The sequence below is a fragment of the Stylophora pistillata genome, chromosome 5, assembly GCF_964205215.1.
Source record: "Stylophora pistillata chromosome 5, jaStyPist1.2, whole genome shotgun sequence".
NCBI classification, from domain to species: domain Eukaryota; kingdom Metazoa; phylum Cnidaria; class Anthozoa; order Scleractinia; family Pocilloporidae; genus Stylophora; species Stylophora pistillata.
The window spans coordinates 24632480-24655943 of record NC_142523.1 but is presented as its reverse complement, the minus strand read 5'-3'; the positions used below and the strand labels follow the sequence as shown (position 1 = coordinate 24655943).

At 41.0% G+C, this 23464-nt stretch overlaps 3 protein-coding genes and 1 long non-coding RNA gene across 6 annotated transcripts; 1 reads left to right on the top strand and 3 right to left on the bottom strand.

Moving 5' to 3' along the window:
* Positions 1-2: 2 nt before the first annotated feature.
* On the bottom strand, positions 3-8815 carry LOC148730967 (uncharacterized). Of its 3 annotated transcripts, none has more exons than XM_088761504.1 (5): positions 8577-8815; positions 2408-2486; positions 703-1176; positions 216-390; positions 3-102 (listed from the first exon to the last, which is right to left on the bottom strand). In XM_088761504.1, the coding sequence occupies exons 3-5, from the start codon at positions 831-833 to the stop codon at positions 31-33; spliced, it is 378 nt and encodes a 125-aa protein (XP_088617630.1). In that variant the 5' UTR covers positions 834-1176; positions 2408-2486; positions 8577-8815; the 3' UTR covers positions 3-30. The 3 variants fall into 3 exon arrangements, with proteins under 3 accessions (XP_088617630.1, XP_088617632.1, XP_088617631.1); XM_088761506.1 differs by lacking the exon at positions 8577-8815 and adding an exon at positions 8069-8314; XM_088761505.1 differs by lacking the exon at positions 8577-8815 and having other exon boundaries at positions 2408-2850.
* Positions 8816-10174: 1359 nt separating this feature from the next.
* LOC148730966 (uncharacterized) lies at positions 10175-13568 on the top strand. The gene is made up of 2 exons (XM_088761875.1): positions 10175-12378; positions 13526-13568. The coding sequence occupies exons 1-2, from the start codon at positions 10175-10177 to the stop codon at positions 13566-13568; spliced, it is 2247 nt and encodes a 748-aa protein (XP_088618001.1).
* Positions 13569-14238: 670 nt separating this feature from the next.
* Positions 14239-16943, bottom strand: LOC148730965 (uncharacterized). Its single transcript, XR_016001907.1, has 4 exons — positions 16855-16943; positions 16023-16094; positions 15019-15093; positions 14239-14367 (listed from the first exon to the last, which is right to left on the bottom strand). It is a non-coding gene; the product is annotated as an uncharacterized LOC148730965 (long non-coding RNA).
* A 5158-nt stretch (positions 16944-22101) lies between these two features.
* Positions 22102-23118, bottom strand: LOC148730964 (uncharacterized). Its single transcript, XM_088761874.1, has one exon. The coding sequence runs from the start codon at positions 23116-23118 to the stop codon at positions 22102-22104; it is 1017 nt and encodes a 338-aa protein (XP_088618000.1).
* Between the last annotated feature and the right edge of the window lie 346 nt (positions 23119-23464).

The window sequence follows — 23464 nt, the reverse complement described above, 5'->3', positions numbered from 1 at the left end:
CTTTATGCCCACCGCCAGGGTCTTGGAGTTTTACTGTTCCTCTAACCCAGGGATGCTCCCTTGGAAGGTCGCCACTCTTCCCGGCGTCATACGTGGAGTCACCTGAAGGGCAATGGTTGAATCTTCATTAACACCTTAAGTTGTATAAACCATTTTTGTAGCTACTGCCTTTAAGAATTTGTGGCAATCAACTATTTTCTTTCGCTAGTACTTACATCACTGAGTTGGTTTGCCCTCCTTTCTGCTAGAAGCAACTGCAGGTGGCTCTCCGTATTTTCTGCCTCGTGTCTGGCAAGCTCCTCTCTGCGCATCACATCGTTGCACACCGGGAATGGACAGGCAACGAACGCGCGGGTACATCCGGAGGCAATGTGCCTGTTCAATTGGTCCCTGGAAAAGATAATTTCGTTTTGTTTACACCATTAGTCGTCATGTATAAAACGTTTAGATTAAACGAAGAAATATTAACAATTTATGAGAGGGTTTCTTTCGTTTGATAGTCGGAGAGATTGCAGGAGACTTAAAACTGATGGGCAGTCGAATATGTTGTTTTCCTCAGCCCTTTTTATGTTGTTTGATCAGTATTTGTCTCTAATTCTATTTTATTTCTGTTTTATCCAAAGTTGAGCTACGTCGTTCGTTCACGGTTTTTGAAGTGGTTTCTTAAACATCAGTTTACATTATTAAACTAATCAGACTTACCGAGGTATGGAAACCACGTTGCAATTGAACGGGCACGTAACAGGAGCCTTCCGGCATTCAAACTCCTGGTGTTGGTGATACTGCCGGAAGGGCAGCGTAACTCCGCAGTACCCGCAATCTTGGGGACGCATGTCGCATTCGCCGGCGTGCCTTTCAACCTCTCCGCGAGGGAACGTCTGTATGCAACCTTGGTGGGTGCATTGGACGGGCTCATGGAGGCATTGCTATTGATGATCAGAGATTTTCTCCAATGGGCCCGTCCAGTTACACCCCCCTGCTCTCCTTACACAGTACACTTCCAGTGAATCCACTACTCTGTCGAAAGTGATTATGCCCCTCACGTCCGAGGCTTGGAGGGGTTGCCTTCCGACAGGGCAGTTTCTGTTACCATGCAAATGCATCCACTGCCTTAGACAGCCGCGGCAAAAAAGGTGTCCCTCTTTGCATGCCACTGCTTTAAGTATGACGTATTGACTGTACGGGAAAGAGAATGACATAATTCGTTAAGTATATTTTACAGGGACAATTGCCCTACCCCCCCTTTCCAATTAGACTGAAATGAACTGGGATCAAGGTTCCACATAGGTTTTCTTTTTCCCTACTTTTCCAAAAAAATTAAAACGCTGGGGGAGGGGTAAGAATTCAACAATGATTATAAAATATCAAAGCCACTGATTCATTACTAAATTCCAGAGAGAGAGGGTGTTTACTATACAGTACTCCGGATGTCAAGAAATAGCCAGATCTAAGGGTTTTGTTAATTATTAATTAATTTTTTTAGGGGGAGAGGGGAGATAGGGGTAAAAAAGTTTGATGGCTTCATTTGAGCGTAGGAATTTTTTATAGGAGGCCGCGCGCGGGGTGGGGGCGGGGGGGGGGTTGTACCATTTGCTATCATTTATCGCATCATTTAATTTTATGTATGTCTCGACAATCAATTTCTTAGAGGCTAACTTTTTTTCCAGGGATTTTTTTGGGGGGCTTTTTGACTTCATCAAGTTCTTTGTGAGTTCATCAAGGGAAGAATTTACGCATAGATAGGAAATTATCTCAACTCAAAAACAGATGTTTCTGTTGGTTTAAAGTGACAGTGAAAACCACTAATTAAGCACAATAGGCTCACATTGATTTCGCTCGAGTAAGGGGAGCTCTAAGAAATATAGAAAGGAGTCAGGAAAAAAAGGATTTACTGGACACTACACACTTTTATCACACAACTAGTTATAAAAATGCTCGTGACTTAAAATATATGTATGAAACAACAAAGCATTGCCTAAAGAAAATGCGTGTTGTTCTTACTAATGACATATAAAAAGTGAGGTGCACGTCAGATTGTGGCTCACAACATCAGTCTCCTCTACAACACCACAGACTACTGTCCAACTCGGAAACCTAACGTTTCATGTCGACGCTAGGCATTTACTTTCCTGTAAGGTATTTTTAGTTTCTACAAATATGATTTTTGCATGTAACTTACCGCTGGGCTAAATTTAACCGTTACTATTCTAAAGCGCCGATATGTAAATAATGTGAGCAAATGTCCCACAAAGTGAGGCATTAGCTCGTGTCTGAAATACAAACTCCTAATGCACGATGTTGGGGAAGGGGGACTTTTGAGAGTGTTTTGTTGAATATAGCCGGGGGGGTAGCTTTAGGACTTTGTGGGTGGGGATGTGCCGCTGGGACCTTGGAACCCTTTACATACCGGAGCTAGTTAATATAGGGTTGACCTCCAAGTTTCCTTTTTTTGAATATAACTGCTCTGTGTAACATTGCTTGATATACTGCAGAAACAAAGTATTGTGTTATTGTCCTTAGAATCAATCCTTAAAGTAGAGAAATAATGAGAAGAAAAACAGCTAAATAACCTTTTGCATGTGTATTTTTACAAATGGGTCTGTTAACTTGTCAGTTTAATTGAATTGCATATTACAAAATAACTGAGATGGTACACGCATTCTGATTGGTTAAAAACCTATGGTTTATTGTGCCGGTAAACTCATAGTTTGAGTTAAAGAGCTGGGCTACCCTGTATAAGTAAAGTCATTTTTTATTATTTTACATTACAAAAGCAATAGAGCACCACTCGAAAAGCTTGTAAACCGCTTGCCCAGATGCTTCTCTCATGTTCTCCCAACATCCTGTGTGGGTTATGTAGTACACAGCGGTTAAAATGAAATCGGTTTTATTCATGTACCTAAGAGAACTCACTAAATAATTAAACACATGCTGTATATATGCAGGTCTCGAGGGTATTACATCACACCATCACGCCTCGCATTACATCGCGCATACTTCATGCTCGTTGGCATCCTATACACTACATTCCCTCCTTTCCTAAATGTTCAACATACAAATCAAAGTCTTTAAATTAAACCAGTCGCTCGATAAAAGGACAAGAAGTTGAAGATATTCAGTTCATATCATATCCAGTTCATATGGCTTTGTAACGATCGGGCGGTCTTACAGTCCGGGTCGACCTCCGAACAGGCCTTCCCACTCCGGTATTTTCATTGTCTGGGAAATGCCTAGGTTGTTCTTGAGAATCTTCAGACGTTCCAGGAATCTCTTTTGGCATCGGTACGACTGTCGTCTCTGAAATTTTGCTCGCCCCTGGGTCATCCACCCGTACTGCAGAACCTGCCTGTACCACTTGGTCTTCGTTGCCATTGGATACATCTTCGTGCTCGTTATACTTCTTCACAAACACAGTGTTTCTTTTCAGTTCAATGCCAGTCTCGTTCCTGAGCGTTACCTCTGACCCCGTCTTATGAACAACCTTAAAGGGATCAGGGTTAAAGTTGGTAGACAGCTTGTTGGTTTTCTCTGCTTTCACAAGAACCGTGTTGCCAACACTTATGCTTTTGGGCGTGGCACCCCTCTTAAGGTCAGCGTAAGCTTTTCCCTTTAATTTACATGACCAATCTCGCTCTTGCACTTCCTCGCCTGGCACACCAACTGTCTCTCTCTTTAGCTCTGGCAGCTTGGATCTCATTTCGCGACCAAACATCATATAACAGGGTGTAGTCCCTGTCGTCGTTTGCGGAGTGGATCTGTACGCCGTCAACCATACCAGCAACTCAGTTCTCCAGTTCCTTCCTTCCAAATGTGCGATCTGTATGCATTTCAGTAACGAGCGATTCTGGCGTTCCACCTCTCCATTGGCTTGTGGCCACAATGGAGTCGTTTTCCGATGTTCGATACCATTCGTACGTAAAAAGGCTTCAAACTCTTCAGACACGAATTGGGGGCCATTATCTGTCCTTAGCGAGAATGGAAAACCGAATCTTGCAAACATGGGTGCAAGTGCTTCGATGACCTTGGAACTTGTCGTAGACTTCATTATAGCAACCTCTAGGAATCGACTATAGTAATCGACCACCACCAGAATACTCTCTCCTGTGGGTAGGGGTCCTAGTAGATCTGCTCCACAGTCCTGCCAAGGGGCACTTGGAGGAAAAACGCGAGACATCGGCTCTGGGGGGTCAAATCCAGAAGTGACCTGGCAGCCATGACAAATTCTACAAAACTTCTCGACGTCTTTGTCCATTCTTGGCCACCAAACTTTACTGCGGAGACGATACTTCGTTTTTACTATACCCTGGTGCCCTTCGTGTGCTAACCGCACCATCCTGTCGCGCAAGAGCCTGGGAACCACAATCCTTGTGCCTCGAAGCAAGAGTTCACCATACAGACATAATTCGTCCTTGACCTGTGCATACGAGGGAAGTATACACTGGTCCCAGTTCCCTGTCTTAACACATTTCTTCACCTGGGTCAATTCCTCGTCATCATAGGAAGCTTCCTCAATCTCTCTAGGTGATAGAGCAACGGGTACACAGTCCTCAACAATTGCTCTAACATAGTCATACTCCTCTCCATGGTCCACGTGATCCGAATTCAAGCGGGAAAACGCGTCTGCTATATTAGTCTTTCCTGGGCGGTGCACTACTTTAAAATCGTACCCTTGTAGCCTTAAGACCCATCTCTCTATCCTGGCGCAAGGTCTCGAAGTACTGGAGTAGATACGCTCCAGAGGCTTGTGGTCGGTCTCCAACTCGAAGTCCTGTCCAGAAACATACATGTTAAACCGTTCACATGCCCAAACCAAGGCCAGCGCTTCCTTCTCCGTTTGGCTGTAGCGCCGTTCGACGTCAGTTAAGCTCCTTGATGCGTACGAGACAACTCTCCACATGCCTCTCTGCTGCTGGGTGAGAACTGCCCCTAAACCAACTGGGGATGCATCAGCAATGATTCGCGTTCTGCAGCCAACCTTAAAATAAGCCAGTGTCTCCGCCTGGGTGATTAGACGCTTTAGTTCCTCAAAAGCTGCTTGTTGCTCATTTCCCCAGTGAAACACTACGCCCTTCCTGGTCAACTCTTGAATAGGTTTCGCTACGGACGCTACGTCTGGCATGAACTTCGAAGAATACTGGACAATACCCATAAACGATCGTACTTCGCTTGCGTCTTTGGGAGGTCTTGCATCTCTAATAGCGGCTATTTTCTCTTCGCATGGATCTATACCGTCACTAGTCAACTCATGGCCAAAGAACGTAAGCTTCGACAACCTAAACTGGCACTTGTCTCCGTTCACCGTCAACCCTACTTCACTCAGCCTATCCAACACAGCAAAAAGACGCTTGTCGTGTTCCTCCACGTCACCTCCATGAACAATAAGATCGTCCGCAATGTTGGCAACCCCAGCACAACCCCTTAACACGTCTCTGATGATTTGCTGATACTTTTCTGGTGCCGATGTCACCCCAAACATCAACCGCTTGTACCGATACAGCCCTCGGTGCGTGACGAAAGTAGTAATGTGACGACTTTCCTCGCTGAGCAGGATCTGGTGAAAACCCCACTTGAGATCAATCTTGCTAAACATAGTACTTCCATTCAAGTCATGTAACAGCTCCTCGACGGTTGGAATTGGATGCCGCTCCCTGACGATTGCTTCATTCGCTCGGCGCATGTCAACACAGACCCTCACGTCACCGTCACCTTTGGGAACAACCACCAATGGCGATATCCATCCTGACGGCCCTTCCGGCACTTCCTCTATGATATCCAGCCTCAAAAGTTCATCAAGCTTTGCATCAACCTTCTCTCGCAACCCAAAAGGAATCCTACGTACATGCTGCGCTACAGGCTTCACTGACTCATCAACATGCAGTTTTAATTCGTAACCCTTCAAAAGACCAACACCACTAAATAACTCCTTGTATTTTCCTCTAATGCTGCCGTCTGGTCGTCCTCCGTCAACACTGTTTGCCTGAAAAGGACCAACACGTAGCATGTTCAGCACCTCGGCAGTTTCGCGCCCCAACAGCGTACGACCATCGCCTTCAACCACTATAAATTCAGCCTTACTTCCGTCTTTAAACTCACACCCAGCTTGCGTGACATCTGCTGTAAAAGTTCCTAGGGTCGATAAAGGTTCTACGCCACCATAAGCAAAAATTTCTTTCGCAGACTTCCGAGATTCACACTTGATCCCCTTCTGCTTTAGTAATTCCCACGTCCGCTGTCCCATAACATTACATGAAGCTCCCGAATCAATAAGAACATCTGGTACGTACACACCACCGATGATCAGCGTTACCACCGCACTTCTTTCGTCCCTGTGGTCATCCAACTGTTCCACTGAAAAGGCATAATCGGGTCTTGACTGACGAGCTGGTGTTGCAAAATCTTTTTTGTCTTCTTCTCGGGAGGCAGGTCCGCGAGTCACTAGATTTGCCTCTTGCCCCAGTCTTCCGCGTCCACGTCCACCCCGACCAAATCCACCTCTGCTATTCCTCGTTCCTTTGGATCCCGACTGGGCGCCGCCTCGCTGATGGAATTGGGGGCATTTGACTTTGAAATGGCCTATCGTACCGCACTTCCCGCAAGTCTGACCTCGCGCCGGGCACCTCCAATCCTGACTAAAGTGTCCTTCCCGTCCGCAACTAAAGCACGTCTTCAATTTTCTGGGATTCTTGCTTCCATCCACTTTCCCTCTCACTGCATTGACCCGGTCCACCTGGTCCGTGTTGTATTGTTTCAGTTGTCTATCAACTGCTTCTTGGGATCTCGCAACCCGCAACAAATCACCCAAAGTAACAGTCCCTTCCTTTTCCAGGAACTTCCGGCGCAAGTGGCTGGAGTAACACTTGTCTAAGAGTTGATCCCGAATGTAGTTGTCCTCGTTGACGCCAAACTCACAAGTCGCTGCTCGCTGACGCAATCTGCACACAAACTGGTCCACAGTTTCTCCACTCTCCTGCGAAATTTGTCTAAACAAATGTCTCTCAAAAGGAACGTTTGACTTGGGAACAAAATAATTGTCAAGTACCTGAAGTGTTGCCTGAAAACTCACATCCTCGCCATCACCGGCTAATGTGAAATAAATTTCTTGAACGTCCATACCAGCAACGTGCAACAGAAGAGCTCGCTTTTGAGCGTCGTTCGAAACACCTTTTCCCGTCACGTACAAATCGAACGCTCGCTTCCATCTCTTCCACCGCTGACTTAAATTGTGTGCCTCTCCCTTCGGATTAAATGGTTCCAATCCACTGACATCTAAAGCAACTGTAGCCATTCCAGAACCATTAACAGAACTGCCAACAGCACCGCTTGTCGTTTCGTCTGATCCACCGTGTCCCGGCATCTCTGAATAAAATCCCTGGCGAAACCACTTACGAATTCTCGGACGAAACTCCTGAAACCTTGGACAAAACCTCGAAATCCTTGAAGTCCTCTAAATCTTCACAATTCTCGAAATCCTCGTCGCCAATGTAGTACACAGCGGTTAAAATGAAATCGGTTTTATTCATGTATCTAAGAGAACTCACTAAATAATTAAACACATGCTGTATATATGCAGGTCTCGAGGGTATTACATCACACCATCACGCCTCGCATTACATCGCGCATACTTCATGCTCGTTGGCATCCTATACACTACAGGTTATCATGCCAGGAAACCCATACAAAGTGTGGTCTGTGGTCAATAATTTTCATCTTCAGGAGCCATCATTAAAAATCAATAAGAAAGCAGAAATTTTTCCTGTCATTGTGTGGAAACTGCTGGTCAAATTGAAATCTTAACTTTTTATGTTACCATGATCTTTATTTAATATATATCAGTAAACAGCATTGCATTATAGTCTAGCAACATGTTGTCTTTAACTGTATTTAGGGCGAGCGTCTTATACAAGAAGAGAGAATTAGAATGGAAGCAGAACGCCGAAATGCTGAGGTAAAAAAATATCCCAGGAAAGGATGTCTCCCCCTTGGCTGTTCCAGATTTTCAGATAGTAGGGATTTTAGACAAACATATTCATTTCCACTCTGCGATGAATGACATTTTGGCTACCAATACCTTGTTAATAATATCATGCTCATGTCTGTTCAAGTGTTATGCTTCCTCTGATGCTCATGCTTGTGGGCAAGGCTTTAGAGGAAACTCTGTCAACTACTAGAAATGCAATAAATGCAGTTTTTAAGTTGTTCTTTCACCTTAACAGAGAGCTGATTTTGATAAACAGCAATAGAATAATGCCTGATGCAAGAGAAATGTCAATTATCACCAGTAAAAGTTAAAACGCACTCTTATCTTGTAGGCAATATGTGAGGCAAGAGCAGGGCTACCTCATGAACCTCTTGAGTGTGAAAACACCATAACCCTGAGAATCCGTGGCCCCAAAGGAAATTCTATCCAGACGACCTTTTTTGACTATAACACCACACAGGTAAAACTGCTTATCACCCAGTCAATGAGAGAACTTTTGCAGGGTTTTTCGATCATGTGTCAGAATACTCTAATCTAGATACCCTGAGTTGAAGCTTAACTGGTGTAAAGCATTAGGGATGGTTTGCAAACGAATTACCTGCAGTTGCTATCCATGGTAATACGCGAAGTTAATTCAATGGTTCAAATTCTTGAAGTTCTCCAATGTAGGTGGCCGCTGTGTTTGTTTGCTTCTTTTGAACTCCAGGACTAGCACGGAAGATAGTGTAATTAACACTAAACAGGGACAAAGTTTGTGGAAAGAAAGAAGTCAATTTCCCAAAGGGCTAATTAATAAATTACCACCTTATATAGACAGATGAAAAATTATAAACTATCTTGATAATACTAGCGTTTTACCCGACTAAAAGAAGCCCCTAGTCACAGATTCATCTTTAACTGTTCTCGTATTACTTACCTTGAGTGAGTACTGTCCTAAAGCGATGAGATAGTACTTAGTAGCCTAGCAAGTGCTTCACTGACGTCATCTTTTTTTTTTTTTAATGATTCAGGTGCTTTTCAGGACGGCGTTTGCATTGCTGTGTCTACCAAGCCAAGACTTTGTGCTTCATAGACATCAAGGGCCATCGATACATAACGATGGTTTCTCTTTGTCTGAAATTTCCTTAAACAGTCATACTTTTCTAGTTATAGAGATGCACGACGAATCAGATCCATAGCCAGATTTTTCGGTTTTCTTCGTGGAGTCTTCTCTGAACCAGTTTCCGTTGTCTTAATCATAGTGCAAGATTTATAAACCATACTTTTTCAAAACATTGTCATATTTTCCTTTGTACGATCTGCCATAGCAAAATCTGGTGCAAAGGATTGTGAAAAGCTAGTTTTTTCTTTTTCTTTTTTTATTTTCTACGCTTTTTTCATTCATATTCAATGAAGGGAACGTTTTATCTGACTAAACCGATACTAGAATATATGGGCTAAAAAATACAAGGATGGTAAAGGGCGTAGGAAGCGTGTGTGTGTGTATCGGGGGAGGGGGGAAGGGGGTGAGGGGATGATTTGCCTTGTACAGTATCTTGAACTTTTTTTCTAACTAAACGTTCTACCTTAAAAACAAAAAAAATTGAAAAAACACATGATGACAATTAATCTAGGTTCTTTTCTAGGCATTTAAATTTTCCTTGGGTAACATGAAACACTCATATAGATAAAGATGTCAAAGGTCGCTGGGACCAACGAATGTTTCTTTTCAGTTCTCGTCAGAGTAAGCCCAACGTCACTCCCTGTATAAAAAAAGAAACAAGGCGACCTTTACAATGAGCCGTGGAATGCGTGCATGTCTTTCAAAAACAATGTTTGTGCGAACGAATCAATGTGAATATCTCTAGGATCTTGCAAATAATTTTAGCCTACGAAAATGGCTATCAGAGTTTCACGCGCGCTCGCGTTTTGCTTCCTCTACTACCCCGGAGGGAAAATGAGGACCACTGGGACAGAATTGCGCAGGCGCCGAGTATGGCGGCCACGAGGATATTGGCTCCTCTTCTATTAGCTATTTTAATCAATTTTAAGCTTCAATTTTATTACAATATATACTTGGATGAAGACTTTGACTCTCTCCAGCCTATTTGGAGAGGAAAAAGTTCGGTTGGTTGCGACGTCTTTGGAATTTCCTTCTCAGCTCGTAAGTGCTACTCAACAAGAGTGCACCGCCATGATAGACTTCGAAGGCCTATCATGAAATGGGTTAAACATGGTTATATACTGCTTGCGGCGACGGATTGCTCCCTGTTAACGATAGATATTACAGTTTTTATGGATGTGGAGACGAACCCTGGTCCTATTTCTTCAGAGAAGAGCTATGATCTACGAAAGCAAACCTGGTCGGACGAAAGTAAGATTCCATGTTATGGAAGAAACTATTTACTCGGTTTCAGAAAGAAATCTGGTAAACCTTCGAGCCCTGTCTTAGAGACGCTTAAGAAACTACAGCTACTCAGGTTTCGTGGTAATCGGGGAGGTTTGAGAAAAAATGTTCAGCATGTGAAGGAGAGATCTATTCAGAATATCTCTGTCGTCATTGGACGAAGGGCGGAAAGTGGGTTTGCTATTCCCCGACTGCGGGTTGAGAAACGACGAAACCCTAGCAATCTCGTCAGTGTACCAAAACAAGTGGTGTCCCGCGAACACACCTCTGTTAGTTCTGGTCAGCTTGCTGTCCCTAAACTTTTGTTTATTAACATCTGTAGTTTGGGGAAAACAACTAGTCGGGTGCGAGCGGTTGTGGCTCTGGAGGCCGACTTAAGAAATAATGACATCGATGCTTGTGTTGTGTCGGAAACTCATTTAAAAATTGAGGTACCCGATACGGTGGTCAATATCTCGGGTTATAATATCTTCAGAAGGGATAGGAATTGGTCTGGATGCGATCTAAGGAATGGGGGAGGTGTTGCTATCTATACAAGGAGTAATCTTTCAGTTATTGATGTTTATCGTTCTAATTTATACGAGTTTATTTGCCTAACTGTGTTGCTGCCAAGTGGGAATTACATTCTTTTATCTGGTCTTTATCACCCCCCGAAGACATCATACCAGCAATGTGATTTAATGGATTATCTTCTTAATGTCTTTGACACAATGCTGGATAATCACCCAAACGCTACTATTGTTTGCGGTGGCGATCTTAATCACCTTGATCTCACGAGACTTAAACGCATTACTGGTTGGACTGCTTTAGTGGATTTTCCAACACGAGGGGATTCATTTTTGGATAATTGTCTTACGGATAGGCCAGAGCTCTTCGGAAAAGCTTTATCTATAAAGATGCTGATTAAGACGGATCACATTGGATTTATAGTTCCAGCGGGCAAGAAACTCAAGCCTATTCGTAAGAAAGTGCAATTTAGGGATTGTCGTGAGCATAGGAAGCAAGCTCTTTACCTTGCCCTCGCATCAGAATGCTGGGATGATGTTTTGGAGGCGGATAGTATCGAAACAGCTGTGAACATCTTAGAATTGAAGATCCTGGCAAATATTAACTGGTGCATGCCTTTACGAACGGTTTCCCTTTCGTCCCGTGATCCAAGTTGGATGACACCGCTAGTTAAATACATGCTACGTAGCAAGTCTCGCATCTCTGTTTTACGTACTAATAAGCATAGAGAGCTTAGTAGAAATGTGTTGAAGGTTATTGGCGAAAACAGAAGGATGCTTCTGGAGGGCAAAATGGGGAGCAGAGAATGGTGGAAAAACGTAGACTTGATATCTCAACGCCGGCGGTCCACAAACGTTTCGCTGGATAGAGAGACCGCTCAAGATTTGAACGAGTATTTCGGCGACCTGTGTACGGATGGCGATTACGTTGAGCCCGCGTTACTTGAAATTGGTCCTGAGGTGAAAGTCCAGGAAATTAGTGAACGATATGTATGGAACTCACTGAGTACTCTAAAGAAGACTGCAACTGGTCCTGACCAAATTCCGTATTGGGTGTGGAAAGACCATGCGGAGATCCTCACTCCAATCATTACTAAGCTATGGAATTTGTCTCTCGCTACGCACCAATGGCCTAGATCGTGGAAAAGGGCAAGTATAAACCCACTGCCAAAAGTTGATGTTCCAGTGGCAAGAGGGGACTTCCGAGGGATCAACGTAACCCCTGTAATAGCAAGAGCCCTGGAAAAGGCAGTCTATAAGATTCACGCCCAAAGGCCGGTAGAAGAACAGTTGTTGAATAGTCAATTCGCGTATAGAGAAGGAGGGAGCTGCACAGATGCTCTGCTACTTATACAGAATAAGATCTGCAAGTTTCTTGATGATCCCAAGTGCAAGGCAGTGCGGATGTTCGCGATGGATTTCAGTAAGGCCTTTGACTCTGTGAGCCATCAACTCCTTGCTGAGAAACTTAAGAGTCTACCACTTAACCCGTATATCATAAACTGGTGGTTAGGTTTTTTGCGAGATAGAAAACAAAGAGTTATTTTCGGGAATCATGTCTGTAATTGGAAAACAGTTAACAAGGGCACAACCCAGGGTAGTGTTTCAGGACCTTATTTGTTCAATATATTTCTTAACGATCTGGAAATTAAATTAGGGAACGAGACACTTGGTTTCAAATACGCTGATGACTGTACGATTATTGCTCCGGTATATTATTATAAAGATCACTCTGTAGACTTAATAAATCAGTTTTTACAGTGGGCAAGCCAAAATAGAATGAATTCAAATTCTACTAAATGTAAAGAGCTTATTATGTATAAAAAAGGTCACACTGCCGAGGCCTACAAAAGTATTTTTGGCATACCTCAGACTAGTACAATAACCATTCTTGGTCTCACGTTTCAGCCGAACTGCAAATTCAGTACTCACCTAAAAGAAAAGTTAGGTAAAGCTAATAAAGGGTTATACGTTATCAGATGCCTCCGCAAGGAAGGATGTAGCCAAGCAGAAGTAGATGTTTTATTTAATTCCATTGTCCTACCTAATATCACTTATGCTCTATCTGTGCATGGGGCCTCTGAGTCAGAGCTAACTATAGCCCAGCAGTTTTTAGATCGTTGTTTTAAACGTAAATACATATCTAAGAAATTAGTGATAGGTGACTTACTTAAAACGCAAGATCACAAAATTTGTCGCAAGGTTTCAACTATCCTGAGCCATCCTCTTAGAGCCTACTTCCCTGAGACCAAGATCACGAGGTATAATTTGAGAAATAAATCCCCTGTCATGCCCGCTATTCGCACAAACCGTTTTAAGAATACATTTTTTAATAGAATTGTTTTTAAGTATAATGTAGCTTTGTGAAAGTGTATTTCCTGTATTAGATGTAACATAAGATATGTAATTTTATCTTTTGAACAATAAAGACACACAGACACACAGACACACAGAAAGACGATTTAGAGACATGGGAACGAATTAGTCAGAAATTAATATTTAAAGGATTTGATGTAGAGGGCTTGGGTTTATGGGATGATATTGGACTATCTATTATTTTGGCACGAGTTTGTGCCATTGTACGGCAGCTCAGTCCGCCTGATATTTACGTTTTCTTTTGCAAGTTTTCTTTTTGTTTAATTTGTTATGTTGAAGCTTAAAAGCTTTTCACATGGAATATCTCCTTTTAGTGGAGTAAGAATCATTTTATAATCCTAAATTTTGGCTAGCTTTATTTATTTATCTTTTTTTATTTATTCATATCTTTCCGTGAAAATTATTTCCAAGTATATAAGTTTGCGATAACGCAAACATTTTAAAATAGTTTGTACTTGTAGTTAATAGTTAAGATTTTCCAGCCGTTTTCTTCTTTTTCTCTTTCGTGAACACAAAGATTTCCATGGTAAAAGAAAATATGTAACGATCATTTTGCAGAAATAAATCAACTGTTGGTGTCATTTAAGTGTAACTGTATGTGTGTGAGGGTGGCTGGGGCTGGAGGGGCGTGACCTTTCCAGTTTGGATATATAACTGTGTGTTGGAAAGTTTCTCTTCGCAGTCGATTCCCCTTGGACGAGTTCTTCAAACTGTTGGTTCAGTGATAGTTAAATCCATTGATAACTTCCCGGCACTATCTTGAATTATACTCTTTTGTTTGGTATAGCTTGTTTTTCGGTTTGGTGTTTCCTACGCACCTTAACAGAGGTTGGGATAATTTGCAATGTTGCAAGATGGGGGAGAGCTTTCACTAATTACAAAAAAATCGTTACAATTGGACCTTTATCGGCAAGATTTAAATTTCGAATAAACGCTGCAAAAAATATTCCCCCCCCCTATCAACAGGAGCGATCATAGACGATTTACGGTAATTATAGAATTTATAACTTTATTTTAAGTATTATAATGCATGAGGTAACTGAATCCAAGAGAAAAACGTGAATACCTTCAACATCTCAGAAATATTACATACCAGCAAGAAGGATTCTTTTCCTGCATAGCTTTGGCCAAGTAATAAATGAGATATACTTGTGCTAATTCTTGGGTTTTAAAGACGTTACTTAATATAATATTGCACGTATTAAGACTTTGAGGTTACGTAATCTATTAAGACTTTGAAGTTAAACATTGTAAGCATTATTGATTGACAAGTTACGGCGTAAAAGTTACGACGTAAAGCTTATTTGACAAGGTTTTGATTCACAAGTTATAAAGGTGATAAATTCTACGTCGTAAAAGATACGACGTAAAACTTATTTGATAAATTACGACGTAACGTGTAGTCAAAATTGAATTTTACGTCGTAACGCGAAGCTCCTCGTTTTGAAGACGTTGAAAGTCCACTAAACGATGATTGAATTCTCGCCGTAAAATAGACGTCGGTGTATTTGACGCCATACAATAGAATACAAGGTTTTACGTCGTAAAATTTAGGACGTGATATCTGACAGAGGAATTGGATCCCCTTGAACGTGAAAAAGGTGTCAGAAAGTCGAATATGTGCTCACAGGTGATTTGAACAGTAATGAACGCCATAGGAAGGGACGCTAATCCGAGAGTTATGGGCATTTTCTCTCTTGAATTTGTAATTAAATGTCCGTGAAACTTAACACGCGTACACCTTGAATAATAGCCGTTTTTTTCATACTCACAGGAATCGAATACTTGGCGCGATATCTTTAAATTGCTCGTTGCTCACTGTACGGATTTTGTTGGAATAAAAGCTCCTGTAAAATGACGATAGAATGAAAGGGTAACTCGTTAATGACAAACATGAAAACATTGATTTTGATTTTAAAAAAAGCAGGATAAGTGATTGTGAGAGAGCACGAGTAACAGCGAATGACCACGAGTGACCATGAATGACCTCGAGTAACCCCGAGCGATCATGATTGACCACTAGTGACCATAAGTAACCACAAGTGACCACGGTGACCACGAGTAACTACGAGTAACTCCGAGTGACCATGTGCGACCGCGAATGACCACTACTTGCCATTAGTGACTCGTGTGATCGAGAGTAACTAGTAAGTAGTAACTAGAGGGAGGAAGGAAGGAGTGGTGTCATCTTTCTGCTACTAGCAACGCGATAAAAGTTTTATGCGGTTTCAATCACTCGTCACTCTTCTCCGTTAACTTTTCATATTTGCTGTTTTTGTGTTTTGTTTTCATCTTTTATCTTATATTGTAACATATTTTTGGTATTTATTGCTTGTTTTCTTTCCATTTATTTCCCTAACTTCCTTCCTTCTGTCTTAGGATTCTGGGCGGAAACGGGCCTATTGCGTAACAATTTTTGAAAGCGAAGTAGCTCTGGGAACTACGCTTTCAATGAAGGAAGTGATACATTGTTTGCATATGTCAGTCTCCGTGAATGGTTTATCTACGGTGAAATCATAACTTTTTGGATGAAGTCACCGGATGATAATGAGATTATGATGTCAGCCAAATATATAACTTCTTGGTCACCCTTGGTCGTTAGTGTTCAATTGTGGTCATTCGCTGTCAATCGTGGTCACTCGTGTGTAACTTTTGACACAACCTATTCAAATGACGGAGATGCAGAACATGTCGGCGACTGCACTTTCACAAGACCCCAGGTTTGCAGTGCTTCACTAGCGTCGATTAAAAATGATAATGAGAAACAGAGACTTACATGGACTGCATGTTTGTTAAACCTTTAAAAACTCCACGCGGTAGATACTGAATATTGTTCTCATAAACAGCCCTTGAACGACAAAGAAGACAGATCATTATTACTTAAAGTACAGAAAACTCTAGAAGCAAAGCTCCATTGCAAAAAAGCCTTTTAATAGCTTTATGGACTCTTCCATGTCTTATTACAAAAATATCTTTATAAAATATGTGACACCAAAAAGTAGATTGAAAATACTTCACTCATTGCTTGGGACTACTTAAAAAAAGTTAGTTAATGGCAGTTAGCGGTTGCCTCGCTTAATCCGAGTATAAGTACGCGCTGATTCATATATGGTAAAGAATTGCTACATCCTTCTAATAATTGTCTTTCTTTTCTGTCTTGTGACATCATGCCAATGAGATCAGAGTTGGCAGTTGCTATCTTGGATGTAATAGCAACTTCAAACTCGAGCAATGTCATACGTGACTCTGGTAACTTCCAGGGTGTCGGAGTCTAAGCCAGCCAAGGCACATTAGTTTGAGTAATTCAACGAAACTTTAAGCAGAAGTGGGCGAAGGAATAAGTCTGCTCACTTTTTGTGTCATGCTACCGCAGATACAATTTAACTTACAATTTAGAGTTACTTATTCCTCAAGTACATGCTCTTTTTTTTGGCAATCGCACATCCCCTAACAGAAAATTTAACTGAACCAAATAATACGACAGCCGCTAATGAACACTGATTACAGATGATCAGATATCTCCTGTAAGGTCAATAATTTTTACTAGTGGAGTTAGGTATAATTTCCGTCCGCCATCTCGTTCATATAATATTGGTAGGTTTACTTACAGGTCTTTTAATTTGGACAGGCCTTGGAACTGATCCGGTGACAGGGTTACGAGGCTGTTTTTCTCCACGTATCTACGCGATAAATGAAATGCATTAGAGGCTCTGTATCACTATTTAACTGTAAAGATAGTTTTAAATAACTGCTTGGGCTAAGAAACGTTCATCGTCGGATCTGGCTAAGATCATTCGTATCATTTATTCAATTCATATAAACGTTCTCCTTTTAAATTATTCGTGCCTTGTTCTTCAGCAAACTGTTTTACTGTTCATCAAAGTTGTCCGAGACTTCATTAAGAGCATTGCTAGACTGCTTTCACCGAGACGAAAACACTTTGATCACACCGCACTGATTGTACTGACAGCCGGTTAAATAATGGCTTAACAACGGTATATAACCGGGCTGCAAATCGTCGTTAAGCCGATGTCAACTAGCTGTGATTAGTTAATTCTGCGATCGAGCAAAAGCTCGTATTTACATTTCTTATTGAAATACGGATTTCGAAGCTTTTGAACACCCCTTGTTCCTTGAAAAAACCTGAAAATTATAGACTTTGTGTCCTGATTAACATTCCACGTTAAGTTCAGATTTTGAGATGAATCCCTACTATCTGGTAGACGTTTTTTCGAAGAGATTTTGAAAGCAATAAACTCAAATGTTTTGTGATAACTATTAATCCACTTGATTAACCGCGCTGTTCTTGCTTTGGTACGATTTTCAGCATCATTATCATTATCATATATCGCTTATAGCCTCATGGGGAGGCGTCAATAAAAAAGTGTGTTGTATTATATTTTGGTGTATAAACACTACTGAAATACCTTGCGAGCTTTCGCGCACAGTGAAAGTAAGATGAAGGTATCTTTCCAAGAAAAAATATCGCCGTTGCTAAAGTTCCATAATAAATTGCACCTTTTTGCAGCCAAAGCGAAATGGTTAGGATTTTTATTGGTGATTATATGATAAATAGCATATTACATGGCCGCTTAGAAATACGAAATTTATTGTCTCGTGCCGAAAAGTAGTTTTCAAAACTCGAAGGGAAATTTCGTATCTTCGCGCGGCCATGTAATATCCTCCTTATGTTGAGTTATTTCAATTAAGAAAGATGATAGTTAATGATTCTTACTTTCTGCATCTATTTTAAAAAGTAATTTTTGCCATTAAAATCCTTAAACCGGCTGTTTATTAGGTCATGAGAATATCAAAGAAACAATGGATAGGCACACTGATCCTCTGTTTCTTGCCAAAGCTCCCTTTTTAGTAATGCTCATTAGATAAGACACATACTGAAACAGTTTTCATTACGAACACGAATCACTTACAACGTTTCTATCTCGGAGAGGCTTTTGAACTTTGGCAAACGCTGAAGTTTGTTATTGGAGAGAAAGCTTAAAAAGAAAAACAAATTGGAATAAAAAATTGAAAAGCAAGCTAACTGCGTTGGTATTTGAGACTCTCGGAGAGTTTTTTTTTTATCACAAAAGGGACCTCGTGAACTGACAATAAAACTTACCTGTTTATTTTCAAAGTAATACATCTTAGCTGAGTCGCTAGACCTTCTATTCCTGGACTTGAGAATGTGAAAAAAAAATGGTGCTATTTGTATTTCCGCTGTTTAAAGGGTCGTTTGCATATTATGACATGAATTCGCTTCTCTGTATTGGTACACTGAAACCATGAATTCGAAGAGTTGCTCATATCGCAAATCAATTTTGTGGTAGTTGGGCTGTAATATATTAAACCTTCCCTGATCGCTTTGCAAAAAAAGATTAAGTCACAAGAGACAGTCAATCTCACTTTGTTAATCTATATTTCTTTTCACTGCTGATGGTGACCAAATTCACTAAAGTTAGCACTGTATACCAGAACGCGGAGAGGTTTCGACCTCTCTTCACTCTGTTATATACTGGAGCTAATTAAGCGCATGCAGCAGTTTACTTTGATATGTTTATTGTAATAGCATTTTATTTGGAATGGCCACAAAGCAAAGGTTTACTAAAATCTCTAAAATAAAATGTATGATTTCACTCGCTGTAAAGGTGTAAAAAATGCCACTTACAGCCTTTTTAACTGAGGAAGGTTGCCAAAAACATCTACGGGAAGACGCTGAGTTTTGTTGTTTGACAAATCCCTTTGAGGCAAATAGTAAGCTAACATTTAAGAACCTAAATTCTACTTGGAAGATGGGAAATTCCCGCTACTTAACGTTTCTGTAATGCGAGCCAAATCAGCTAGCTAATAAAGCAATAGTAGTAATTTTTTATCAAATCAGGAAATGAAAAGCTTTTTTGTGTGTTTCTAAATATATGAATTATGATCAAGAATCTCCAATATGCAGCAACTGTACCCAAAGAACATATTTATTCCACGCTTAAGGCTAAGAGACCTCCTGTTAAGACAATAATGCCAGGGAGACACTTCATTGTATTATGCCATCTATCTCTAAATAACACTCAATAATTTCCAAACGAACAAACTTAGTTCGAGAAAGGTAGAAATAAGCGATTTTCTCAACTAGTTTGGACCACCATCTAAGAATGCTCACACTGACCTACAAAGGTTTTTAACTTTTTTTTCGTACAAAAAAAAAAATCCTACTTACATTACTTTCAGTTTGGTATTACTGCTTAGTATTCCTCGAGGCAAACTCTGCAACTGATTGTAGGACAAGTCCCTAAAAAAAAGTGTTTGGAGAACGACATGATTGCCAGTTAGGAAAAAAAAGTAAACAAACAAACGAAAATTCATTTAACTAACTATATTTCCAAGGGCGATGTGGATCTCTGTTGGATTAATTTTTTTTTTTGTGCCGAAGTTTTTATCTGATAGAATTTAGGCAGATGCAGTTCGTTAATCAGTTCCAGTAATCGTTGTATTGACAACAAAAATCACGGTCATTTATTAAAAAAAACTTATTTTAAGTGAGAGATATTAGGTTGAACTTGAAAAAAGGTTTTCACATCAGTTTCAAAATCTTACTACCAACTCATGATTTTATACTTGAAGCGTCCCTCCCTAGAAAAAGCTAAAATTTTTCTGTTCAATTTTGTTTTGGTTTTTGTTACGTTCAACAAATAAATGCACCTTATCGGATGGTTTAACAGCTCTATTAACTATGGTTTAACAGACTTGTAAGGTGGACGGGTGATTTGTGAGTTGCGTAGTAATTTTCTTTTTTTTTTATATTAGCGAGGAAAGATGGAAGCATTAAACAAAATGTTTGCTGGTCAATAAGGGAGAAGATGGATTCAGTTGGCCATAACTCGAGGTTATCTTTTTGTTATTGGACTAGCTTTGGACAATTGTTTAAGGAGTGAGTGCAATCCCCTTAGTGAAGTCATCTGGACACGCCCAATATCATATGACCCATAACAAAAAAAAAACTGTTCTGTTAAAATTTGCGATTTGAATTTTTCAAGTCTCCTTTCAATATGCAAAAAAACAAAGTGCAAGTTTTTGTTTTCCAGACCGGTACGTTATTCGTCTCCAACGAAAGTAGAACTTCATCGTGCAGTCCTATAATTTTGGAACCTACGGTTTATTAACTAGTCACACAAAACTGATCAAACTCCGTAACCGGCTGGTTAACTACTGGACTACTACCGATCGATAAATCAGGAACGAGAGGTTTTTAAGCCATATTTAGAACGACTTGAGCGCGATCGATCACATAAAAATGCATTGCAGAGGAAGGGAATGTTTAACTTTGACGAAGAATTTTTAAAAAGAAATCACAAACGTATACTCACACTTGCTCCAAGGCGTACATTTCTTGAAAAATGTTTCGAGGCAGCTTTTCTAGCCGATTACCACTCAACCGCCGACATATAGAAAACGATAAGAAAAGATCTAATTGGATGAAAGATGCTTCAAACTTAGCGGAGAGATTTTCCGGTTATCTTATTGTACTTAGAATATCCAAGTCATAAACACTATCCCCATTTTCGGCGTGGGTTTTTAGTTTGAGTCTGTATTAGAGAGCAAAATGTCCATTATATTATTCGCTTTTAGTTCCGGGATATCGTTGCAGGAAAGAGCCCTGATTCCTTTGTTTATGTTCTGCGGGTCACTGTCAGCCTCGCTATGATGTCTATTTTCCAACACGTCACCTGGGATTTTAATACGGGTTTTTCAAAAGTTACCATTCGATTCTTACTTTTTAACTCGAGTCATCAAATATATTACAACTGATTTTCATCAAACAACACAGCGTTTCCAAAAACCTCTTGGTCCATCTGAAGTAATCTTGAGCATGCTTAGAAAGTAACGTGGTACAGCACACTAATCCCTCTAAATTAGCATGGATAGATAGATAGATATATAGATAGATACTTTATTATAAACACCTTGCAGTCATAGGCTGAGTTAGGGAATATTTACAATTACAGATGATGAAAAAGGAGGTCTAAAATATTACAACCTCGTCGTTAAGAAAGAAGGAAAATTATCTACATCTTATAAATATGGGTAAAAATAAAACTGTTCTCCAAGCGCTCGGTTTTGCATATGGGGAGAGTGAAATCACTTTTGCGCCTCAGTGCATATCTACAACTCTTCCTTTGGGGGAGGAGGCTGAGGAGTCTATGGGTGGGGTTACGGAATATCTCGTCAAACAGATTGGTTGAAATATTTTCCCTCCTCTCGGGAGGTTTCGGTAGGCCAGCTGTTTCTAATGCTACACTATATGGCAGGTCAGGATAGATGATTCTGAGTGCTCTTCTTTGGATCCGTTCCAAATCTTCGCTGATGTAGTTTGGTAGAGAACGGTGGAATACAGGACTTGCGTATTCCAAGACGGGCCTAATACATGTCACATAGAATTGCACAAGTTCGCTTGGTGCAACTCCGGATCTCTTCAGTTGTCTCAAAAAGGAGAGACGAGAGGAACATTTTCTACTCAGTTCAGAGGTGTGCATGTTCCACTTTAAATCGTGGCTAATGGTCACGCTGAGCACTTTGGCACTGGTGACTAATTCAAGGGGTTTGCCATTTAGGACCAGGGGTTCAAAATCGTAGTTACTGTTAGAGAATCCAATTCGTAGTTCTTTGCACTTGCCCTCATTCAGTTGGATTCCATCGATACTCGCTTGTCTTGAAAGGTCATCCACAGCTTCTTGGAGTTTGCTCTCACTGCCCTTAGTAATTATTTCGGAACAACATGTGTCGTCCACGTATTTCCACAAGTCAGCTGGGGTGTCCAAATCGTTAATCATGATGAGAAATAACCAGGGACCTAATTTTGTTCCTTAGGGGACGCCGGATGGTACAGAGCACCATTCAGAGTGACAATCTTGAGCAAGTTTAACTCTTTGTTTCCGGTTCATCAAAAAGTCAACAATCCAGCTTTTGGTTTGACTCGGAATATCATATGTTGCTAGTTTTTCAACGAGAACACTATGGTCGATAAGGTCAAAAGCCTTACGGAAGTCAGGTAGAGCTACTCTTGCCGTGGCAACATTTCCGTCGGTGTTAACAAGCCAATTATGCGTCATGTTGACCAGAGCATGTGTGGTAGACGACTTGAGAATAGATCCGAATTGGCGAGGGTCGATACTTTGTAACACCGCTGGTTTAACATATTTCTCAACAATGTGGTCTTCAGCGAGTTTGGACAAGATAGGCGTGAGAGAAATGGGACGGAGGTGCTTGTTAATATCATTAATGGGCCTTTGTTTTGGGACCGGAACTACATCAGCCTCTTTCCAGGAAGGCGGAAGGCGGGATTCGTGGAACGAAGAGTTAAGGATCACAGAGACTGGTCCCGCCAAGAGATCAGCGTTTTCTTTTAATAACCATACCGGGATGCCGTCTGGCCCTTGTGCTTCGGAGGGGTTGAGTGCGGACTGTTTCATAAAGGTTGAAAACTCCGATATCGTATTTACGGCATGACTTTCGTCGTTGGTTTGTGGTGGATCAAAAGGATTATGGGTAAGAGGCTCAAAACTCTGCATTGGAGTCAGGAATGCTGAATTGATGTAATTCGCCAGATCACCAAGTGAAAAACCTAGGTGTTGCAGTAATTTGCTGGTGTTAACACGCGTTTCTGAGTCAGGTGAAATGCTGCTGAGCTTTTTCACCTCTTTCCACCGCACCGATGGCTTGCACTCCCTCAAATGGCTAACCTTTGCTTCGTAGTACTTTGCCCGGCAGATCTTACGCTCGCGATTCAAGCAATTTCTAAGCGTTCGAAAGGTGTCCAAATTTGCTTTTGCAAGGGTGTCCAAATTTCCTTTTTGCAAGGGACAATTTATTGATAGAACCATTGTGTTTAACATCTTTGTTTGTCGTCTTCATCGACTCTTAATAAGATACTTGAGCCCGAAGGATACATCGGTGTTGTCCCTTTCAAATGATCTGACTGTGTAACTTGTTCGAGATTTCCAGTCTGAACTGTTTTTCATTTCTGTAGTGCTGGTCACGTTTAGATACTTATAAATGTGTTGCACAACCATTGTAATCAGCACACTCGCACAAGCACCCAGAAATGCGCACGCACAAACATGTAACTACTCGGTACCACCAGCACACATACGACCTACTTAAATCTGAAAACGTTACGCTTTTGAATGATTACACTTTGGATTGAAAACTAAACTTTTTCAAATGAGA